Source organism: Gasterosteus aculeatus, chromosome 16 (genome assembly GCF_964276395.1).
Source record: "Gasterosteus aculeatus chromosome 16, fGasAcu3.hap1.1, whole genome shotgun sequence".
NCBI lineage: Eukaryota > Metazoa > Chordata > Actinopteri > Perciformes > Gasterosteidae > Gasterosteus > Gasterosteus aculeatus.
Window position 1 is genome coordinate 17999283 of NC_135704.1, and position 21644 is coordinate 18020926.

Genomic DNA, 21644 nt, shown 5'->3' on the forward strand with positions numbered 1-21644 from the left:
CCGACCACAACATGTTCATCCAACGCTGTGGCTCTCCACTAAACAAAGGCTGAGGGCCAAACTCAATACTTTGAGATTTGTCAATGTTAGTTTGTTCACATACACCCAATTAGACCATCTATTTATAACCTGATTCCAGATGGTGTGTCTTTGTTTGAAGCAGCTCTATAGAGTATTAACGCAGCTAACGCAGCTTTGTTTACTTCCAGTTCGCGTTCTGCCGCGCGCTGCCATCAGTCAGATGGAGGGAGCTTTTTCCATTGGAAGTAAAACATACGGTAGAACCGTGCAGAGGAATTCCTTCACGTGTCAAACAGAAGGGGGGTGAGTGGCAAACGGACCACTTTAGGACTGAAAGTGCCCGGAACATGTTGGTAGCTGCTCGGCTACTTCCATCTCAACATCTAACGTTACCCTGCACACGACCACCACTGTGTCCCTAAAAGACGGTGGTTTGAAAGCGTCCTGCTGAATGTGGGGACATTGTTGGCACTTCCACCAGGTGGAATTCTGCCTCCAAGATGATCACACGTGTGTAGTAAAAATATAATCAAACAACTGTCAGAAATACACACTTTCTAAAGTGATTGACTCGTTCATTTATGAGATTTAGTCTTGAGTCTTTAGTTTAGAACAGCGATTCCTAAAGTGTGGGCCTGCAGGTGGCCCGCGAGAGGTCGATTAATGATTCATGATTCAAATGTGTGATTAATTAGTACATTTTTCGGATGAACATTTCGTGGACCGGGCAAATTCACAGCATTGAGGCTAAACTGGAAGAAGGGCTTAGGGAGGGCTATGAGATCAAATATGTTATCCTATTGACAGCCCTAGTTGAAATAAAGCAGAGCAAAAGGCCAGAGAACTTCTTTATGGAACCCAGTCAGGAGGAATTTGGCCCAGGCCGGATCCCTTTGTTTGAACAGGTTATTAAGATGTGAGTCGATCAATGGTAATCAACTCCAATCGTTTTCATCCCTCCAGCTGAAACAAGGCAGAGGTCTAACATGGTCGTGGAAGTCGTTCTACTCAGCAGCCAACACCGAGTGACCTGAAAGCCCCACGTGCTAACACAAGGGCAGGGACGTTTGTAGTGATGATCAGCGGACATCCCCTCGTTTCTACAAAGCGTTTTCCCCTGGTTGGTCATTTTCTGTAACATGTGTCCAGGTTAGGGTTTGGGTTAGGTTATGTGGTGAACGCGGCCCTCCGAAGAGGGCCACGGGGTACTGGCACAAGAGGGACTGTGGTTAAAAGATGGTTTAAAAACCTAAAAGAAAGGGATAAAATAAGGAGTTAAAGTAAAGGAATGGGGGGACAAAAGGGTTATGGGATGGGAACAATAGGGAACATTAAAAGACAAGTGACCTAAAAAGAAATTAAAAGCGTGGGAAAAAGGGGGGGGGGGATTAAAAAGGCACCAGTGGGTTAATACCTTTCATTGAGGCCATAAGGGTCTATAGTGCCCAGTCTGTGAATCCATCTCCTCTTTGCCGCTTGCCGTTGGGTCGTGCTCCACTGCCTGTTGCCCTCAAGGCCCAAACTGTGGAGACTGTGTGAGCCATGGAGTTTAAAATGGTCATAGAGGACGCTGGTGCCGCCTTTGCCACTTTTAATCAAATTAAGATGCTGCTTTATTCTGAGGTGAAGTTCATTCTTGGTCTTGGTCTCCCCCACATACAGTTTATGGCAGGTCCTACACCTGATGGCATAAATAACATTAGAGTCAATAGGTTGCAGGACCTGCCCAATGTTGTAACCAGGAGGCAAGAGTCAACCAGAAAAATTAGTTCATGCGTTTGTCACTTCCAGACTGGACTACTGTAATTCTTTGTTATCAGGCTGCTCTTGTAAATCTCTTAAGCCTCTCCAGTTGATTCAGAATGCTGCAGCACGTGTATTAACAAGAACTAAAAAAAGGGATCATATCACTCCTGTATTAACTTCTCTGCACTGGCTCCCTGTTAAATCAAGAATAGATTTTAAGGTACTTCTACTCACCTGCATGGCACTTGATGGTGAGGCACCGTTGTATCTTCAAGAGCTTGTAACACCTTATTGCCCTACAAGGCAGCTGCGCTCCATAGATGCTGGGTTACTTGTTGTTCCTATGGTTTTAAAAAGTAGGCTGGGGGCCAGAGCCTTCAGTTATCAAGCTCCTCCTTTGTGGAACCAGGTTCCACTTTCAGTCTGGGGGACAGATTCGGTCAGCTCTTTTAAAGTAAAACTTAAAACTTTCCTCTTTGATTCTGCCTATAGTTAGGGCTGGCTCAGGTTAGTCCGGACCAGCCCTTAGTTAAGCTGCTATAGGCTTAGAATGCCGGGGGAATTCTTAGGACACACCAAGCTCCTCTCTCACGCTCTCGTTCTACCATAATTCAAGTTTTATTAATGCACATGACTAATTCAGCTTCTTTCCGGGAGTTTTTTTTGTGCTTTCTCCCCTATCAGGTCTCCGTAGATCGTGGTTCCTTCGGGACCCTGGTCCTGACACCTACCGTGGCCATGCTGACGCCTGCTGCTGCCATCATCATCATCATTATTATTTTAGATATTAATCATATTACTGTACTCGTAAACCAACATTACCCTCTCCTAAAGTCTCTGTGCTCTCCCTCCCCACAGGCTTCTGTGGATGGTGGTTCTATCTGATGGTGGTTTTATCTGATGGTGGTTGCCTCTGCAGTGGTTCTGCTGTGCGCCTGGCTTACTACTCACAATTACTTGAATCATTTCTGTCATAGGAATTGCATGTATTATATATTGTTCATTCTGTACACATGGCATCCATTGTAGTCTGTCCATCCTGGGAGTGGGATCCCTCCTCTGACGTTCTCCCTAAGGTTTCTTCCCTTTTTTCCCTCTTGGAAGGGTTTTTTCATTTTTCGGGGAGTTTTTCCTGTGCCGATGGTGGGTTTCGGGACAGAGGATGTTGTATGTGTACAGACTGTAAAGCCCTCTGAGGCAAATTTGTAATTTGCGATTATGGGCTATACAAAATAAAAAGAATTGAATTGAATCGAACCCCCTCCTGAAGAAACCTACCCTCAACCCTTCTGAAGAAAACAACTACAGACCGGTCTCTCTTCTTCCCTTTTTGTCCAAAACCCTTGAACGTGCTATCTTTAATCAACTCTCCTCTTATCTCCACTGTAACAACCTCCTTGACCCCCACCAGTCAGGTTTCAAGGCAGGCCACTCCACAGAGACTGCTCTCCTTGCTGTCTCAGAGCAACTCCACACTGCTAGAGCCGCCTCTCTCTCCTCTGTCCTCATCCTTCTGGACCTCTCTGCTGCATTTGACACGGTCAACCACCAGATCCTTATTTCCTCCCTTCAGGAACTTGGTGTCACAGGCTCTGCTCTCTCCCTTCTCTCGTCCTACCTCGACGGCCGCACCTACCGGGTAATCTGGCGAGGATCTGTGTCGGAACCTTGTCCTCTTACTACTGGAGTTCCTCAGGGTTCCGTGCTGGGTCCCCTCCTGTTCTCGCTCTACACCAACTCTCTTGGCGCTGTCATTCGCTCGCATGGCTTCTCTTACCACAGCTATGCCGATGACACCCAACTAATTCTCTCCTTCCCTCACTCGGACACCCAGGTGGCGGCTCGGATCTCTGCCTGTCTGACTGACATCTCTCAGTGGATGTCGGCCCACCATCTGAAAATCAACCCCGACAAGACTGAACTACTTCTCTTTCCCGGAAAAGATTTGCTTACCCAGGACCTGACAGTCAACTTTGGAAACTCCGTGCTAACGCCCACTTTGACTGCTAAGAACCTCGTCGTCACACTCGACAGCCAACTCTCCCTGACTCCCAACATCACCGCGACAACGCGATCCTGTAGATACACGCTCTACAACATCAGGAGAATACGTCCCCTACTCACTCAGAAGGCAGCGCAGGTACTGATTCAGGCTCTTGTCATCTCCCGCCTGGACTACTGCAACTCCCTCCTGGCTGGTCTCCCTGCCACCGCCATTCGACCTCTGCAGCTCATTCAGAATGCAGCAGCTCGACTGGTCTTCAACCTTCCGAAATTCTCCCACACTACTCCACTCCTCCGCTCTCTTCACTGGCTACCGGTGGCCGCCCGCATCCACTTCAAAACATTGGTGCTCACGTACCATGCTGTGAATGGATCGGGTCCAGCTTACATCCAGGACATGGTCAAACCCTACATCCCAACCCGTAACTCTCCGCTCTGCATCTGCAAATCTACTCGTTCCTCACTCACTAAGATCAAAACACTCGACTAGATCACGACTCTTTGCTGTGAAATGGTGGAACGAGCTCTCTGAAGACACCAGGACCACAGAGAGCCTTCACATCTTCCGCCGCAAACTAAAGACACACCTCTTCAGACTCTACCTCGACTAAAGACTAACAAATTGTAGGACTTAAATTGTACTTGTAACGTCACTCATCTATAGCAAATTGTAAATTGGCTTATTTGAGGAAATTGCACTTTCTTGTTTCTTGTTCTCCTGAGTTTGTACCCTATGGTTGAATGCACTTATTGTACGTCGCTTTGGATAAAAGCGTCCGCTAAATGACATGTAATGTAATGTTATGTAACCAATTCTGGATTGGGGGTTAAAAATGTGGGGGAGACGAATAAAGCAGCACTCTCGAAGCACTTTCTTTTCTCTCGTTTGTTCAAGTTGGTGTGAACCAGGATGTCTTTAAGGTTCTTGTTGCGACGAAAGGCGAAGATCACACGATTGTCCTCCAATGCGGCACAGTGTCCCCTCGTCCCCTGAAAATTCCGTTTAACAGACTTTAAAAAGTTGTGTGTGCAACTGTTATACGTTAAAATCAAAGGGACAAGGGACTGGGTTGGTGGTGGTGGGTTGTCGCCGCAGCTCCTGAAGGATTCTGCAACCTCCGCCTTGATCGTTCTAAGGAAGCGCCTCGAGTAGCCCCTGGGCCTCAATGGATTAGAAAAGGTGATGGTTGCCTCCTCCACATGAATAGGGAGGGTGCAGATCCTGTGGAACCGGATCAGCTGGGATTTGATGAGACCTCTGTACGTGTGTTTGGGGTGATAACTGGATTTGTAGAAAAAGGGCGTGCCGGTCCGTGTCCTTGAAGTATATCTTGATGGCCAAAGTTTTGGTCCGCTCGCTGGATGTCTGGAAGAAGGTGACTGTATCGAGGAACTCAACTGAAAGGTGTTAAAGGTTGTGTTGGAGTTTTATTTTGGGGTGATGTGCATTTAAAGTGTCCAAAAATGTGTTCTTAAGTGTGGTCCCAAGATGTGGAAGATGTCGTCCAAGTACCGGAAGTAGAGGAGGGGTTTGTATTGCAGTTTATTGAAGTCTGCTCTCTCCCAATGGGCCAGGTATATATCTGCGTAAGCAGGGAAATACTTACGGGCCATAGCACACCCACACAATTGGAGATTATGTTTGTTATTGAATGAAAAATCATTCAAAGTCAGGGTGATGTGTAGCAGTTGTAACAGTTCTTTGTCTGGTCTGGCCAAGTCGGAATGCTGTTTAAAAATGTCCTGAATGACAATGAGGCCTACTGAAGTTTCTATGTTGGTGTAAAGGGAATCTATGTCTATGGAAAAGAGAAAACTTTGACCGGGTACTTTAACATTACTGATTTTATGGATGAATTGGTATGTATCTTTAAGGTAACTAGGGTGTAATTTTGATAGGGGGTTGATGAAGTGATCAATATATTCGGTGATGTTGTAGGACTCGGAACCGGTTCGGGTTCCGGTTATGTTGTTGGATTTCTGCCTCCGGGGCCAGCAAACTGGTGAATATTGTTTTTCAGGTATTGAGCCCAGAAATGTATTAACGTAGATACAAAGAGAAGATATTAAACAGCATTATGACGTAATTCAGCGACAGGGGACATCTGTCCCCACCCCCATAAAAACCCGAGTTGGAGCGTGGCGTGTGGGCGGGGGGTGATGAACGAGCACGGCATCCAGAGAGTTCAGAAAAGCGGCTCCTCTTTTCCCCCGATGGAGACCCTGCCAGGAGATTATCTCTGCTTTCCACAGCTTAACTCCTCCTGCAAGAAGCCTGCTCATCCACACACTGAGGCCATGCTGGTTTACGTGCTGCTTTCTTCCATCTCACTCATCACTGTCGTCCTCAACGTGCTGGTCATCATCTCCATCTCCCACTTTAGGTCGATACAATAATATGTATGAGACGTATGAGATGAAATGGTTTTAATCTTGAATAGAAAAATGAACACACTGAGACGCTGGAGATATTTTGTGGTTGTTTGACAGTCATTTACAATTTCTGATGGATACAATTTTTCATTTGCAATTGCACACATTGCTTCAACATGTTTAACGGAGCTATGCGCATTTTGGCTGTATGATTACAGTGTGTTCAGTGATGTCGTTCTTCCTCTGCAGGCAGCTCCACAGCCCCACCAACCTCCTCATCCTCTCCTTGGCTGTCTCGGACCTCCTCGTGGGCCTCCTGCTGATGCCGGTGGAAATCATCTACATAGAAGCCTGCTGGTTCCTCGGTGACATTCTGTGCACGACGTATTATCTTGTAGACTACGTTATTACCTCGGCATCAGTAGCCAATATGGTGCTCATATCAGTTGACCGCTACATAGCTATTTGTGAGCCGCTGCATTACCCAACCAAAGTGACCAAGAGAAGAGTACAGAACTGTGTTTGTTTCTGCTGGATTTGGTCTGCTATCTTCAGGATTTTCCTTTTATATGATCACCTGGAGAAACCGGGCAGTTCAAACTCCTGTTTGGGGGAGTGTGTGGTTATCATTAATTATGCTGCAGGAGTAGCTGACCTAGTTTTCACTTTCATCATACCCATTCTTTGCATCATCGTTCTGTATCTGAGAGTTTTCGTGGTGGCTTTGTCTCAGGCCCGAGCCATGCGGCCCCGTGTTGCAGCTTCAACAACCCGACGGTCGGGGGCCACGACTGTGAAGAAAACAGAGATGAAAGCAGCTAGAACTCTCGGTTTGGTGATACTCGTCTTTTTGTTCTGTTTCTGTCCCTACTATTACCCCGCACTGGCAGGCAAAGACACTTCAATCGATGCTTCTTCTGCTGCATTTGAGATCTGGCTGGCACATTTTAACTCCTGTTTGAACCCCGTCATCTACGCCTTTTTCTACCCCTGGTTCAGAAAATCTATCCAGCTCATCCTGACACTTCAGATTCTGAAGCCCGGCTCCTGTGATGCCAACGTACTGTAGTGACAGGCGGTTTTAAACTTTGACTTTACACCGAGTTGTTCTTTATCGAGGGGAAATGTAACAGATGGTGTTGTTCTTGAGCATCGAGGTTCAAGCGTAAACCTGTTGGTCTAATACAAATTCTGCTTTCAATAGGCATACCTGCTGATTGACAAATATGTGCCTTTGAGTTCATGTAAATTGTGATTAAAATGCTTTGGCAATAATTGTGTGAATATGGACTTAATCACAGGTTGTGTTAACACGTCTGAAATGTAAGATAAAAAGGATCATTTTATCCTCCAGTTGAATGTAGTTTCTTTGCTGACACCTCCAGGTCAGTTCGACGATTGTTTGGTTGATTTTCACATAGATGACACAATACTCATTATTTGCTAATGTTGCTATAACAAGAAGAAAAGTGCCTCTTAATCCGTCCTCGTACTGTCTACAAGCTGCTGTTATGATCGACTGTTAAAGGAGCTGTTGTCCCCGCTGGGACCTTATTACATTGTACATATCATCTCATGTCTGAGGCTCGTGCCATGAAATGTCATCCTGAAGCTGTCAAACACAGCAATCCGTCAAAGTTACAGCTAAAAATGTCTTTATCTGAAGGGGATATCCATTTCCTTGATCATTAACTCACCAACAGATAAATTACATTTAAACAGCGGCTATTAACCTACAGTGCCGTCTTGACTGTTTATACCACACATATTCATAAATAGATAGATAGAGATAGATAAGTACATTATTGATCCCCTAGGGGAAATCCAAGATCCAGGTAGCTCCTGACATTATACAAACACAATATACACATACAGTTAAACAATTAAAAAGGATTATCAAAAAAATAAAAATAAATGAAAGTTAAAACACACATTAAGAGTTCAGGCTGGGGGTGGAGAGAGGGAGGGTGGGGGTTTGTGCAAAGTGGGTGGTTGGCCAACATAGCCAGTAGTCGGGGGGGGAAGGCTAACATAGGCAGTAAACATGGCTCACTAGAAAACGTTTTTCTAGTGAGGTACCTTTGGTTGGCAGGTTGTGTTGTTGTACAGTCGTATGGCTCTGGGGATGAATGATTTAATCAGTTCTGCATGGCAGCGAGCGCAGTCTCCTGCTGACTCTTCTGTCGGCTGAAAGTACTGTAGAGGGGATGGCTTTCATTGTCCATGATGGTGAGCAGTTGGGTGAGGGTCCTTTAGTAATGCACTCCAGTTCAGCACCAACCACAGAGCCAGCCGTCTTCACCAGCCTATCCAGTCGCCCTGCACCCTTCCTCTTAGTGCTTCCTCCCCAGCACACCACCGCGTAGAAGAGGACGCTGGCGATGACAGACTGGTAGAACATCTGGAGGAGTTTCCTGCAGACGTTGAATGACCGCAGCCTCCTCAGAAAGTACAGCCGGCTCTGCCCTTTTTTTGCGTCTGTGTTGGCAGACCAATCCAGTTTATTGTCCAGAATCACCCCATGGTACTTGTATGTGCCTCCCACCTCCACATTGACCCCCTCAATAGAAACTGGTAGCATGGTGGGTTTAGACCTGTGGACATCCACCACCATTTCCTTGGTCTTAGCAGTGTTGAGTTGTAAGTGGTTGTGCTTGCACCATTGCACAAAGTCCTCCACCAGGCTCACGTACCCCCCTCCCTGGCCATCCCTGATACACCCCACAATTGGAGTGTCGTCTAAAAACTTCTGCATGTGGCAAGACTCTGTATTGTAACAGAAGTCAGAGGTGTACAGGGTGAACAGAGCAGGTGAGAGCACAGTTCCCTGTGCTATACAAATATAATACATGTATCTATTTTGATGATAGAGAAGATCATCATGATTGCCCGCAATTTGTTGTAATCCGAAATCCTTGTTTATTGAATATAATGGGTGATATCGCAACTTGGGCTCTACCACCACCACCAGTGTGCCCACCCAAAGGGGGGGGATACGCCTCGTCTCTGCTCGAGATCCCGGCTCCTGGTCTATCCTGCGGCAGGATGGAGGCCAAGCCCCAAACAACTTGCAATATCGTATTATGCCCGTTATAATAAAGCATTGTTCAAATTTCAACAAGTCTCTCCGGATTGAATTGATTTTAAAGACCCCCCCCCCCCCCCCCCCCACGCCCCTCTCTGACATTTCAATGTAGAAGCTTTCAGGCGGTCTGAAATTACAATTAAAGAGTCCAAACAGCTGCATTTCTCACACTGTTCCCAGCCGGGCTTCATTCTTTGGAGAATAGACACTGATGTCGTCTTGCGAGTCAGAGTTGCTTAAAAAGATAAAATGTACAGTACTAACCATGTTTGGGCAACTTAACATAGAGACAAATAAATAATGTTTGTTTGTTCTATCTCGCATACTCTGAGTGAGAGTCCCAACTGCTTTTCTCTCACATCAAAATGATGTTGATAATAAAAACAACTTAGCATGTCTGCAAATTGATCTGTCACTACATATTAGCTGATAATCATTTCAATCAATACCCAATGGACACAATCAATTAAAACTGTGCTTTATTATCGTTGTATCACTTTTATTTTCTCATTTGTGTCTGTATAACTTTCATGGTGCTTGATGACTTGGTAATCAATTGACAAAATACAACATGAAACAGGGTTTGCAACCGGATTTAAAGATGGTGGCGTTTTAGAGCAAATAGGTCCATTTGTATAATAAGCAAAATATACATTCATGGTGAAGCCACTTCAACAACATTAAGGGGAAATAACTTTTTTCATATTCCAGTTCAGGGTGCTTTTAGAGATTAAAACATACATTTCTTGGTATCAAGTTGTTAAATTCAGTCAGCCAAAGACATAAACAATATGTTGAACTATCAATTAACAATGAAAAAGTTCTCCTTAGTAGGTAAAAACCCCTAACAAAGGTTCTCTAATAACATCCATAACTACATTATTTTGGCATCACAGGAGTCACGCTGCAGTATCTGAAGTGTGACAATGCGTTTGATGGATCTCCTGAACCATGGGTAGAAGAAAGCATACACCACTGGATTTAGACAAGAGTTACAATAAAGCAGCCACACCCCAAAAATAGAAAACACCATACTGGTTGACATCGCTTTGCTTGCAAAAGAGGGATAAAAATAAGGACAGAAAGATATTACAAACGCCACCACAACAACGCCGAGGGTCCTGGCTGCTTTCCGCTCAGATCTCTTGGCGGTGACACCAAGGGAACCCTGGACTGAGACGGCTGCAACGTGAGACCTCACGGCTCGAGCCTGAGACGCAGCCGCCACAAACACCCTCATGTACAGAACTACGATGACCGAAACGGGGCCAACAAAGGTCATCCAGACATCAACAGCTCCTGTAATGAAGTCTATTACAACCACACACTCTCCGTAGCAGGAATTAAAACTATCTGGATGTTTCAGGAACTCTATCAGTATCACGCCATTGTAAAAAACAGAAGAAAACCAGCACAGGCAAATGCAGACCTGGACTCTTTTGTGAGTGACTTTGGTGGGGTAACACATGGGGTCACAAATGGCCACATATCGGTCAATGGAAATGAGCACCATGTTTCCCACTGAGGCCGACGTGAGGATAAAAGAGGCGTAATAAAACAGTCCACACATCATGCTGCCCAAGAACCAGCAGCCCCCCAAAAGGAGGATTTGAGCCGGCATCAGCAGGAGGCCCACGAGGAGGTCGGAGACGGCCAGGGAGAGGAGGAGGAGGTTGGTGGGGCTGTGGAGCTGCCTGCACAGGAGCAACGACATCACGTAGCAGTTATGGAAGTCACAAGAACATTATAAACGATAAAAATTATGATAAGTCAAACATTTCTTTCAATATTCATAATACTGGTTATATTTGATAACTAACATGGGAGGTATCATCATAATACATTTAGACCGTATATCCTTAAAGCAGTTAAAGTTACTCAGTAAATGCATTTGAACATCTACTTTCTTCATGAATTCTGTTACGATAAAATTATCTAAACCGTCTCCACTCATTATCCCAACTAATGTAAAGGGAAGTGCCTGAGGTTGAGATGAACAAACACACGATGTGCCTGCAAGTTTATCTCCGTGCCTGAAGTGGGAGATGGAGATGATGACCAGCAGGTTGAGAATCACAGTGAGCAGAGACATGCAAGACAGAAGGACGTAAAGGAATACGGCCTCAGCGGCGTGCCGGCCGGGCTTCCTGCAGGAGGTGTTGAGCAGTTGTGGAAAGCAGAGTTCAGCCCCTTCGAGTGTCTCCATCATCAGAGAGAGAGAGAAGTGGGCGAGAGGCTGATGAGCTCTCGCAGCTTTCTGACCAAAGTTCTCGGTCATAAAAACGATCATATCTCGCTCCTCCCTCTATTCCCATGACCAAAAAAACAATAGGGATTGGATGAAGTACATTCAGAGAGAGGAAGAGGATAAGGCGCTTCAGAGCGCCTGGACGAGGAGGGGGGGGGTTTCCAGCTGGTGCTACCTATCTATCTTAGACGGCTCATCTCGCTCATCAGTCGCGTGGATACTAGAGCTTAGAACCTGAAAGAAGTAGCTTCCTGCACCACTCCGGTAGTCCAGACCCATGAGCAACGGGCCTCTCTCTCGCATCTTTTATTGTGAAGCACATTTTGTGAAATCTGCTTTAGTTTAAATGAGCATCCTTTCGTATAGTTAAACCTCAACATGAAAGAATATGTATGTAAGTATGTGTTAATGTTCATACAGGATCACCCTCATCATTACAACATGATCCATTTATTGGGAGGTTTGGAAGTTCAGTTATATTTGGCTTTGGGGAGCACTGGGTTCAAGCCCCCCCCCTACTCCTGATACAAACGAGCCAGAATTAAACAATGAATACCATTTCAACCATTTGCTATGCAAAGTGAACTCTGAGATAAAAAGGGTGCAGGAGGCCGGGCTTTGCCAGCAGTACGGTTTGTAACAGCATTGGTTAGGAGAGGACACATGGTGGGGGGGGGGTCACATGGGGGGAGAGAGAGAGAGAGAGAGAGAGGGCTGTGATTGGTTATGTGGCCAATTAGTAGTGATGATTCTATCAGCTGGTTACAGCTGGAGGAGGTTCAGGAAACATGTTTAATCTTGGTCAAATGTGAAGTGGTCCCACATTATGGACAAATTGTTTCACTTAAGTGCATCAAATCACCTCTCACTTGCGTAGGTGCATTACTCTGAAAGAAGAGCTGTTTCAGCAGTAGGGAGTTGTGCAATATCGTCTTACATTTGGCAGACATCAAATGAGCTTTTGAGAAAGGAGATCAATAAAAGAATACTGCAGCTCAACACACATATATTCAAAATACACTGCATTTGCAACTGTTAACATAAATGTACGTATTTTGACTGTAATCCCACACACATATTTTGGTTATTATAATGAAAATCATTCTGTCTCTCCCTGATTAATGAAAAGCTCCCCAGCTCTCGTTTTTGACACTGTTGTCATTCTAATAGCTGCCGGCGGATGGCAGTGTCTACTCTCAAATTAAACATTTAGATCATGTAAGCAGCCGTAACAAAAGCCATAAGAAAATGAGGCCTTGGCCACACTGACCCCCGGATGAACTTGCATCCAGGAATGTATAAGTGTAAATCGCCCAGGGAGTACAATCTAATACCACGTAGATTAAGTTGAGTTCAGCTCTGCACTGAAAATATGTAGAAGAAAAAAACACGTCACCAACGTCACTACCAGGACAAAATTAACCAAAAAAAAGAACATTTTGCCTCCTGGTTGCAAGTCCTGTGTTTGTTTGACTCATCCGCCTGCTCCCACACCCTCAATCAGCTTCCCCTCCCGTTTTATACGGTTTGATCGAAGCTTACACAGATGATCGCGTGAAAATGACAATGCAAAAAGAACGATTTGGCTTCTTTTTAACGTGTGACCCCTGTGAGGTGTGTTACATACGCATGCAATGACTTGCACATTGTCGTGTCATTTATATGCCAGTTACTATCTAATTTCTGATCTTCTCCTCATGCAATGAGCATAGGTGAGGCGTTTGTCAGGTGGACACCGGTGAGCACAGCAATGTTTCCATTTGGTGGAGACCAACAGCATCAACAATGCTTAGTTTTGAACGAGGCGCTCTCACGTTACGCTGTGAGAACGCCGTGTAACCCGGGCTGGAGGCAACACTTGAAAGTCTCATATTCTTTGTGCGTGTGTCTGTTGTGTGTGCAAATATGTGTTACTGCAGCCAGGGCAACTGACACGCAGGCTACTGACTTAACCTAGCAACTGGGATTTAACACACACACACACACACGCGCACACACGCACAGACACATACACACAGAAGGCCGTCCTTGTAAGGGGGGAAGCAGGTACGTCCAATCTTTTGTCTCTTTAATGCTTGTTCCTGCCGTTAAACATGATCCAAATCAGGAAAACGGGTCGTTTGATTAAATATACCGACACACTAAATGTGAATCCACCGTCATTCAACGATATTCTTTCTTTATTTTTTAGGGCTCTAATCCCTGACCTCCTCACTGCTACCTTCTAATATTTATGATTGAGGAAATTGAGTTTATTCTGATGTTTGTCATCTGTGGACGATGAAACATCATGAAACACTGAGAATGAGGTTCATTCTTTAACGTCTAAATGTGAAGTGCATTCAACTGGAATTTTGATTTACTTATGCTCAACATGCATGCATCATCTTCATTTATTCAGCCATGACCTTTTACACACTCGTGGGTGAGAAGAAGTCTCTCACAGTAACTACACACAAAGAATTCAACCTAATTCACACTTAGAGTTCCACCTATAAATGAAATTAAGAACCCTCAACAAATATGTAGAAAGCAACCGAGACTAAGGGAGAAAAGACAACTCTACACTTACTTTGACCTAATAGTCAAGTTTTGTTTTGAGAAATGAAGTCATTGCCATTTAGAAAGAGAACCATAATCTTTATCTTTCTTCGCTCTGAATCTTTGGAATTAACTGTGACAAGGCCTTCCTTTAGGACGATAAGACATCATGAAGGATTTGCACCTGTCCCGACTCAGTCGGGGGTGTGGTCGATTTGTGGCGTCCAAAGGAAACGAGAGGAGACGCGGTGGACGGGTGGACGTCTGCTTCACACCGCAGGTGACACAAACTCAACTGGGATCACTTCCAACGAGTACAGTAGTAATGAAATAACTTAAGTTGCAATTTGGATTCACATTTCATCGTCACATTTGTGCAAAATAACCAAGTAAAGGTGCATTCACATTGCGGCAAAGTCCGAGCAGCTAACTGCTAGCTTAGCCGTCGCCATTTTGAGAGCCATATGGAGGCACATCCTTACGTCATATTCGCTGTATTTGCAATTTAGCTTCCTTAACCAATGAATCTGTTCATCTACAATTCAATCAATCCATCGTGCCATTTGTCATCAATAAAACCGACCATTCAACCAACAGGATTACCACACCTGGAGGTCACAGGACTCCCTGCTGCGTCTATCCAACAGCGGCCGTCTGCTGACGGAGGCAGAGTCGGCCCTTCCAAAGACCTACAGCAGGGGGCAGCTTCTACTCCACTCCCAGGTATCTGTGTGTGTAGTACACGCTACACGGTCCACACAATTAACACGACGTGGCCTTCATAGACCGTTCAGTGTTCAGGTTGACCTTTTGTGCCTCCAGAACTTGGTTCCTTTGGAAAGCAGTTGTCCCCCAGAGACAGGAAGCGGAGGGTCGTGGGACAGCCGCTGAGAACAACAGCAACACTCAGGTAAAAAGTTTTATATTGACAATTTGATTCTCCTACCGAACCGTCAAATTTTCTTGTGCCTCTGTCTGTCGTGGTGTGATTTTTGATACTTGTTGTTTTGTGTTCTTCCATTTCCCTGGCAGTAGGAGACGGCGGAGGGCGAGGTTGGTGCTGAACGAGACACACCTGGTTCCCATCCCACCTAATCACTTGTGCCATAAAGACAGGCTCTGCTCGTCACTCCGGTGCCAGAGTATTCCCGCTCGTACCCGCTGCAACTCGTGGCTCCCGGCTCTCTTCTCCCGTGCTCTACGCCAGCCCAGCCAGCTCAACCCCCGTCGTCTCCTCCTTTTCCAGCGCCTTGTGTTTTTGTGTATCCTGCTGTGAGGATTAAACCTTTTGAAGACCATCTTGTCTCCTGTCTCTGCATTTTGGGGTCCACCGAGAACCGCACCGTGACAGAATACTCTGGCCAGTCATGGACCCCGCAGAGACCGACAAACTACGGCAGGCATTATCCATGCAAGGCACCCGAGTTGGACAACACGAGCAAGTATTCCACGAAATCATGGAAACGCTCCAGAAACTCTCCTCCGGGGTCACCCAGCTCGGTAGTCGTCTGGATCAAGTAGTCACCCGGATCCCCTCGTTGGCCCCCACCGGAGATCCACTGGTTTCGGCCGCGGCAGCAGCAGCGCCCTCAGCCCCGCTTCCCAGCCCTGTCCGTGAACCTCACATCCCCACCCCAGACAGGTATTCGGGTGAGTTAGGGGCATGCAGTCAGTTTTTACACCAGTGTTCTCTAGTCTTCGATCAACAATCTGTGACCTATGCTGCTGATAAATCTAAGATAGCTTTTATTATGAGTTTATTGTCTGGCCGGGCCTCTTCTTGGGCGCTAGCCATCTCAACCAGGGATTCTGCGGTTACAAACTCCTACCTAGCTTTCGTGTCTGAGATGTGCAAAGTATTCGATCACCCGGTGCAGGGTAAAGAAGCCGGTAACCGGCTTCTTTCCCTCCGCCAGGGTTCGGCGTCAGTCTCTCACTACGCTATTGATTTCCGCATCTTAGCAGCGGAGAGTAATTGGGACGAGGCTGCACTACAAAGTGTTTTTCTAAAGGGGTTAGCTGACAGTGTTAAGGACGAATTGGCCGCACGTGATGAGACCCAGTCTCTGGACGATTTGATCTCCTTAGCTATACGGCTGGATAACCGGCTACGAGAGAGACGTAGGGAGAGGCTAGGCAGACAGGGAAACCCCCTCCCCTCCTTGCTGAACTCACCGTCTCCGGCCGAATTCCTACAGCCATCTCCGGCCACCGTTCCTGCAGCAGCTCCAGGACCCCGTTTTTCTTCCACCCCCAGTCGTGAAGAACCCATGCAGTTGGGAAGGATGAAACTGTCCCTGGCCGAGCGGGAGCGCAGAGTCCGGAACAGGCTGTGCATCTACTGTGGGCAGCCCGGACACTTCCTCGCCACCTGCCCTCAGCTGCCAAAAGGGCAGGCCCATCAGCCACCGGAGGGACGCTGGTGAGCCGAACCACATCCCCCTCCACACCCTCCAACCGCATTCTTCTCCCCGGCATTCTCCGGTACGCCCAGAACTCCTTGCCATTACAGGTTTTTGTTGATTGTGGGGCAGATGATAATTTTATTGACTCCGAACTATGTAATCAAGCTAACCTGCCAACGGAGACTCTCTCTGTGCCCAAAGACGTTTTTGCATTGAATGGTCAGTTACTCGCTCATGTTACTCACCGTACTGCTCCTATTTCCCTCCAGCTCTCTGGTAACCATCAGGAGATCATATCTTTTTTTGTCATTCCCTCGCCCACCTGCCCTCTGGTCCTAGGTCTCCCCTGGTTAAGATTGCACAACCCCCATATTGACTGGTCTAACTCGACCATCACCAATTGGAGCATTTTCTGTCATTCCCATTGTCTACATTCGGCTATCCCTTTCAGTACCCCCTCACTGCCAAGCCCGTCTGAGACCATTGATTTGTCCAACGTCCCTTCCGCCTATCACGACCTCCAGGAGGTTTTCAGCAAGGACCGTGCACTGTCTCTCCCTCCTCACCGTCCTTATGACTGCTCCATTGAGTTACTCCCCGGCTCCCCCCTTCCCTCCAGGAAACTGTACAATTTATCTAAACCCGAAAGAGAATCCATGGAGCAGTACATTACAGACTCATTAGCGTCGGGCCTCATTCGCCCCTCCGCCTCGCCGGTGGGGGCGGGTTTCTTTTTTGTGGAAAAGAAAGATAAGACCTTGCGGCCGTGTATTGACTTCAGGGGCCTTAATGACATTACTGTTAAAAACAAGTACCCGCTCCCCCTGATCGATTCCGCTTTTGGCCCCCTGCATCATGCTACAGTGTTCTCAAAGCTGGATCTTCGTAACGCATACCACCTCGTCAGAATCAAGGAGGGGGACGAATGGAAAACTGCCTTTAACACACCACTCGGCCATTTTGAATATCTGGTCATGCCTTTTGGACTGACCAATGCCCCCGCAGTTTTTCAAGCCCTCATCAACGATGTGCTTAGGGATATGCTCAATCGTCTCGTGTTTGTATACTTGGATGACATTTTGATTTTTTCCAGAGACCTGGAGGAACACGTGCAGCACGTAAGGCTGGTGTTGAGAAGACTGCTGGAAAACAGATTATTTGTAAAGGCCGAAAAGTGTGAGTTTCATGTCACCTCTGTCAGCTTCCTCGGTTTTGTGGTGGAAAAGGGACAGCTGAAGGCGGACCCTGCCAAGGTCCAAGCGGTGGCAGAGTGGCCATCCCCTTCCACCAGGAAGCAACTCCAGAGATTCCTGGGATTTGCTAATTTCTATAGGAGATTCATCCGTAACTACAGTCAGGTATCAGGACCACTTACCCAGCTGACGTCCTCCAAAACCCCCTTTTTGTGGTCACAGGCAGCCGAGACTGCATTTAGACGTCTTAAGAACTTGTTTACCTCAGCCCCTGTGCTCTCTCACCCAGATCCCTCTCTTCAGTTCATCGTGGAGGTGGACGCGTCGGACACCGGTGTTGGAGCGGTGCTCTCCCAGCGATCCCCTGTCGATCAACGAACTCACCCCTGTGCCTTTTTCTCCCGTCGTCTGACCCCAGCCGAGAAGAACTATGACGTGGGTAACCGGGAGCTTCTGGCTGTGGTCCTCGCTCTCCAGGAGTGGAGGCATTGGCTGGAGGGTTCCACACACCCGTTCCTAGTATGGACCGATCACAGGAACCTCTCCTACCTACGCTCGGCCCGTCGTCTGAACTCGCGCCAGGCTCGGTGGGCCCTGTTCCTAGGCCGCTTCCAGTTCACCCTCTCCTACCGTCCTGGGTCGCGGAACATAAAACCAGACGCCTTATCCCGCCAGTTCTCCTCCCCTGTGGAAGACCTTCCCGTGGAGACCATCCTCCCTGCCTCCTGTGTGGTAGGAGCAGCTAGGTGGGAGGTCGAACAGTTGGTCCAGGAGGCACTACGTGACCAACCCGCCCCGGAGGACTGCCCCCAAGATCGGCTGTTTGTTCCGCCCACGGCCAGGTCCTCCGTGCTCCAGTGGGGACATGCTTCAAAGATCGCCTGTCATCCCGGTTCTCACCGGACCCTCACACTCCTCCGGCAGCGTTTCTGGTGGCCTACCATCGCAGCCGACACCAGGGAATTCGTCTCAGCCTGCTCCGTTTGTGCTCGCAGCAAATCCTCCCACCAAGCGCCCGCAGGCCTCCTTCGCCCACTGCCGATTCCCCACCGCCCCTGGTCCCATATTGCAGTAGACTTTGTTACTGGACTCCCACCTTCGGAGGGTAACACTGTTATCCTTACTATAGTTGATCGTTTCTCCAAGGCTGTGCACTTCGTCCCTCTGCCCAAACTCCCCTCGGCTCTAGAGACTGCCAACCTCCTCGTCCTACATGTGTTCAGACTCCATGGCATTCCTCTGGATATTGTGTCGGACCGGGGTCCTCAGTTCGCCTCTCGGGTCTGGAAAGCCTTTTGCCAAGCGTTAGGGGCGTCGGTCAGCCTTTCGTCTGGGTACCACCCTCAGACCAACGGCCAGACGGAGCGGGTCAATCAGGACCTCGGGTCAGCTCTCCGTTGTGTCTCTGCTAAACACCCTGCCTCTTGGTCCACCCATTTAAGCTGGGTGGAATACTCTCACAACTCCCTGGTCAGCTCCGCCACAGGCATGTCTCCTTTCATGGCTTCCCTGGGTTTCCAACCTCCCCTTTTCCCCCATTCAGGAGACCGAAGTGGCAGTCCCCTCTGTCCAGGAACATCTCCGGCGAGCCCGCCGGGTATGGCGCGAGGCTGGTGCGGCCCTCAGACGTACTGCTGCTCGCAATCAGCGATTGGCGGACCGACATCGCTCCCCAGCGCCCCCATATCAGCCTGGTCAGAAGGTGTGGCTCTCCTCTCGGGACATCCCGCTCCAGACCGTGAGTAAGAAACTGGATCCCAGATACATCGGTCCTTTTGAGATTGAGAGAGTGATCAATCCTAGTGTGATGAGACTCAAATTGCCTCCGGAATTACATATCCACCCTGCTTTTCATGTGTCCCTATTGAAACCTGTCTCCACCAGCGATCTGTGCCCTCCGGCCGAACCCCCGCCACCCCCCCGGCTTGTTGACAACCATCCTGCTTACTCAGTCCGGCGGCTGCTGGATGTCCGCAGGCGCGGCCGGGGGTATCAGTACCTCGTGGACTGGGAGGGTTACGGTCCTGAGGCGCGGTCGTGGGTGTCCCGCTCGCTCATTTTGGGGCCGGACTTGTTGAGGGACTTTTATCGGGAGTTCCCCGACAAGCCTGGTAGGCCGCCAGGAGGCGTCCGTTGAGGGGGGGGTACTGTCGTGGTGTGATTTTTGATACTTGTTGTTTTGTGTTCTTCCATTTCCCTGGCAGTAGGAGACGGCGGAGGGCGAGGTTGGTGCTGAACGAGACACACCTGGTTCCCATCCCACCTAATCACTTGTGCCATAAAGACAGGCTCTGCTCGTCACTCCGGTGCCAGAGTATTCCCGCTCGTACCCGCTGCAACTCGTGGCTCCCGGCTCTCTTCTCCCGTGCTCTACGCCAGCCCAGCCAGCTCAACCCCCGTCGTCTCCTCCTTTTCCAGCGCCTTGTGTTTTTGTGTATCCTGCTGTGAGGATTAAACCTTTTGAAGACCATCTTGTCTCCTGTCTCTGCATTTTGGGGTCCACCGAGAACCGCACCGTGACACTGTCAGATTGTGTCTTCTTTGCCTTCTTGTGGCCAACTGTGTGCTCATGGAAGTCAAATTGTCTTCCCTCCAGTTCTCGGTCCACACTTCTTTCGTCCTCTTTATCGCCGTCTTGCTCCGAACCGCCATCGCCTCAGTCCTGCGTTGTCCACGACTCAAAAGCCGTCCAGTCCAGAGTTGCTGGCCCATCTGACCCTCCAGCGGCTCCCTGCAGGGGGGCGCTCTGCACAACCGGAGAACCAACCTGAAGGTAAAAGATACTGGTTAATGCAAAATTATGTAAGTGGTTATTCAAAGTCCAGTTTTTTGTGTGAGCAGGCTAAACAGAAGCAATTTGATGTTAAACAATTTTTTTTTTAATCCATCTACCGAAGCTGCAGCTCTGGTAAAACATTCCTACTTCTTACTGAAAGGAAACTAACAAAGTGGACAAATGCCTCCCAGTGAACCGGTTGAATGCTAACTCGTGTGCTTGGATCCTGAAATGACGTATATCTACACATATAGAAGAGCAGCAGGGCAGCAAAAAGAGCGTCGGGCCGGATCTGTTCCTCCACATACCCTGCACCTCCAGGACTACGATGCCACGGATGGAGCCTCAGCCCTGGGCACACTACGTAGCAGTTACCCCTGAGGAGCCAGAAAGGACTCAGGTGAAATGCTACTGACAGAAGTTGAATCTACATTTATAAATGCCCTTTTATCTTTCAAAATGTATGCAAACTGCTGTAATGATGCTTTATTAACTTTCCTACCAACTGCAGACTTGCATAGACGCCGGTCCGCAGCCCACTGAAGTAAAACACCTGAGAATGGGAAGAGAGCTCCATCACCCAGGTATGAAGGTCCGAGACATGGCAGCTCAGACCATACCTGGAGCTCAGACCAAACCTTGGCCCGGTACAACTCCCCCTACAGTGTATGTGGATGAACATGGTGCTCTGTTTGCTTTCTTTGCCACCAGGCCTCCATCCTCCTCTGACAGAGAGACACTCAAACGCCAGCGGACCGTCTCGGGAGAGGACACACAGGGTAAGAGGTGGTACGTGGCGATACATTTTGTGAGAACCAAAGCGCAGACATGCCTCTGTTGTACTTTTCAGCCCAAATGGGAGGCTGCCAGCAGTGACGTACCACGTGAAAGTCGCTTCCCTCCAATAGTGGAGGGTCATACCGGCCTGGTGAGCCAGCCTCGGACCCAGCAGAAAGCCCCATCAACGGCCAAGGAGGTTCAATCCAAAGGAAATAAACTCGATCATCAGCCTCTGTTTCTCCCTTTGCTGCTTCCAGGGACGGAGGGTAAAAGCACTCTTCTACGTTAGGAAGACGACACACACACACTCGCAGTAGATTTTGGTTATTCATATTGTCATGTTTTTTGCACCTTTTGAGACATCCGGTGAGGAAATGACCACTGTTACTTCTTAGAACGTTTATATTGGGGATCCAACACGCGTTACAATCCAGCTGGAGAATAATTTGTCCAAAAGTTCCCCGTGATCTTC

The 21644-nt window shown here is 48.0% G+C and overlaps 2 protein-coding genes and 1 long non-coding RNA gene across 3 annotated transcripts; 2 read left to right on the plus strand and 1 right to left on the minus strand.

Annotated features, from left to right (window-relative positions):
- Positions 1 to 5363: 5363 nt before the first annotated feature.
- Positions 5364 to 7419, plus strand: LOC120833618 (trace amine-associated receptor 13c). The gene is made up of 2 exons (XM_078090596.1): positions 5364 to 6164; positions 6361 to 7419. The coding sequence occupies exons 1-2, from the start codon at positions 5932 to 5934 to the stop codon at positions 7211 to 7213; spliced, it is 1086 nt and encodes a 361-aa protein (XP_077946722.1). The 5' UTR covers positions 5364 to 5931; the 3' UTR covers positions 7214 to 7419.
- Positions 7420 to 10091: 2672 nt separating this feature from the next.
- LOC120833611 (trace amine-associated receptor 13c-like) lies at positions 10092 to 11507 on the minus strand. The gene is made up of 2 exons (XM_040200885.2): positions 11263 to 11507; positions 10092 to 10923 (listed from the first exon to the last, which is right to left on the minus strand). Exons 1-2 carry the CDS (start codon positions 11505 to 11507, stop codon positions 10104 to 10106), a joined length of 1065 nt encoding a protein of 354 aa, XP_040056819.2. The 3' UTR covers positions 10092 to 10103.
- A 2592-nt stretch (positions 11508 to 14099) lies between these two features.
- Positions 14100 to 20383, plus strand: LOC144388875 (uncharacterized). The gene is made up of 3 exons (XR_013453136.1): positions 14100 to 14298; positions 14616 to 14928; positions 20213 to 20383. It is a non-coding gene; the product is annotated as an uncharacterized LOC144388875 (long non-coding RNA).
- Positions 20384 to 21644: the final 1261 nt, after the last annotated feature.

Coding starts and splice junctions, on each gene's coding strand:
- LOC120833618 (XM_078090596.1), top strand. CDS start 5,932: ATGAACGAGCACGGCATCCAGAGAGTTCAGAAAAGCGGCTCCTCTTTT. Junction 6,165..6,360: donor TCCCACTTTAGGTCGATACA/ATAATATGTATG, acceptor CTGTATGATTAC/AGTGTGTTCAGTGATGTCGT.
- LOC120833611 (XM_040200885.2), bottom strand. CDS start 11,507: ATGACCGAGAACTTTGGTCAGAAAGCTGCGAGAGCTCATCAGCCTCTC. Junction 10,924..11,262: donor ATCTCCATCTCCCACTTCAG/GCACGGAGATAA, acceptor GCTCCTGTGCAG/GCAGCTCCACAGCCCCACCA.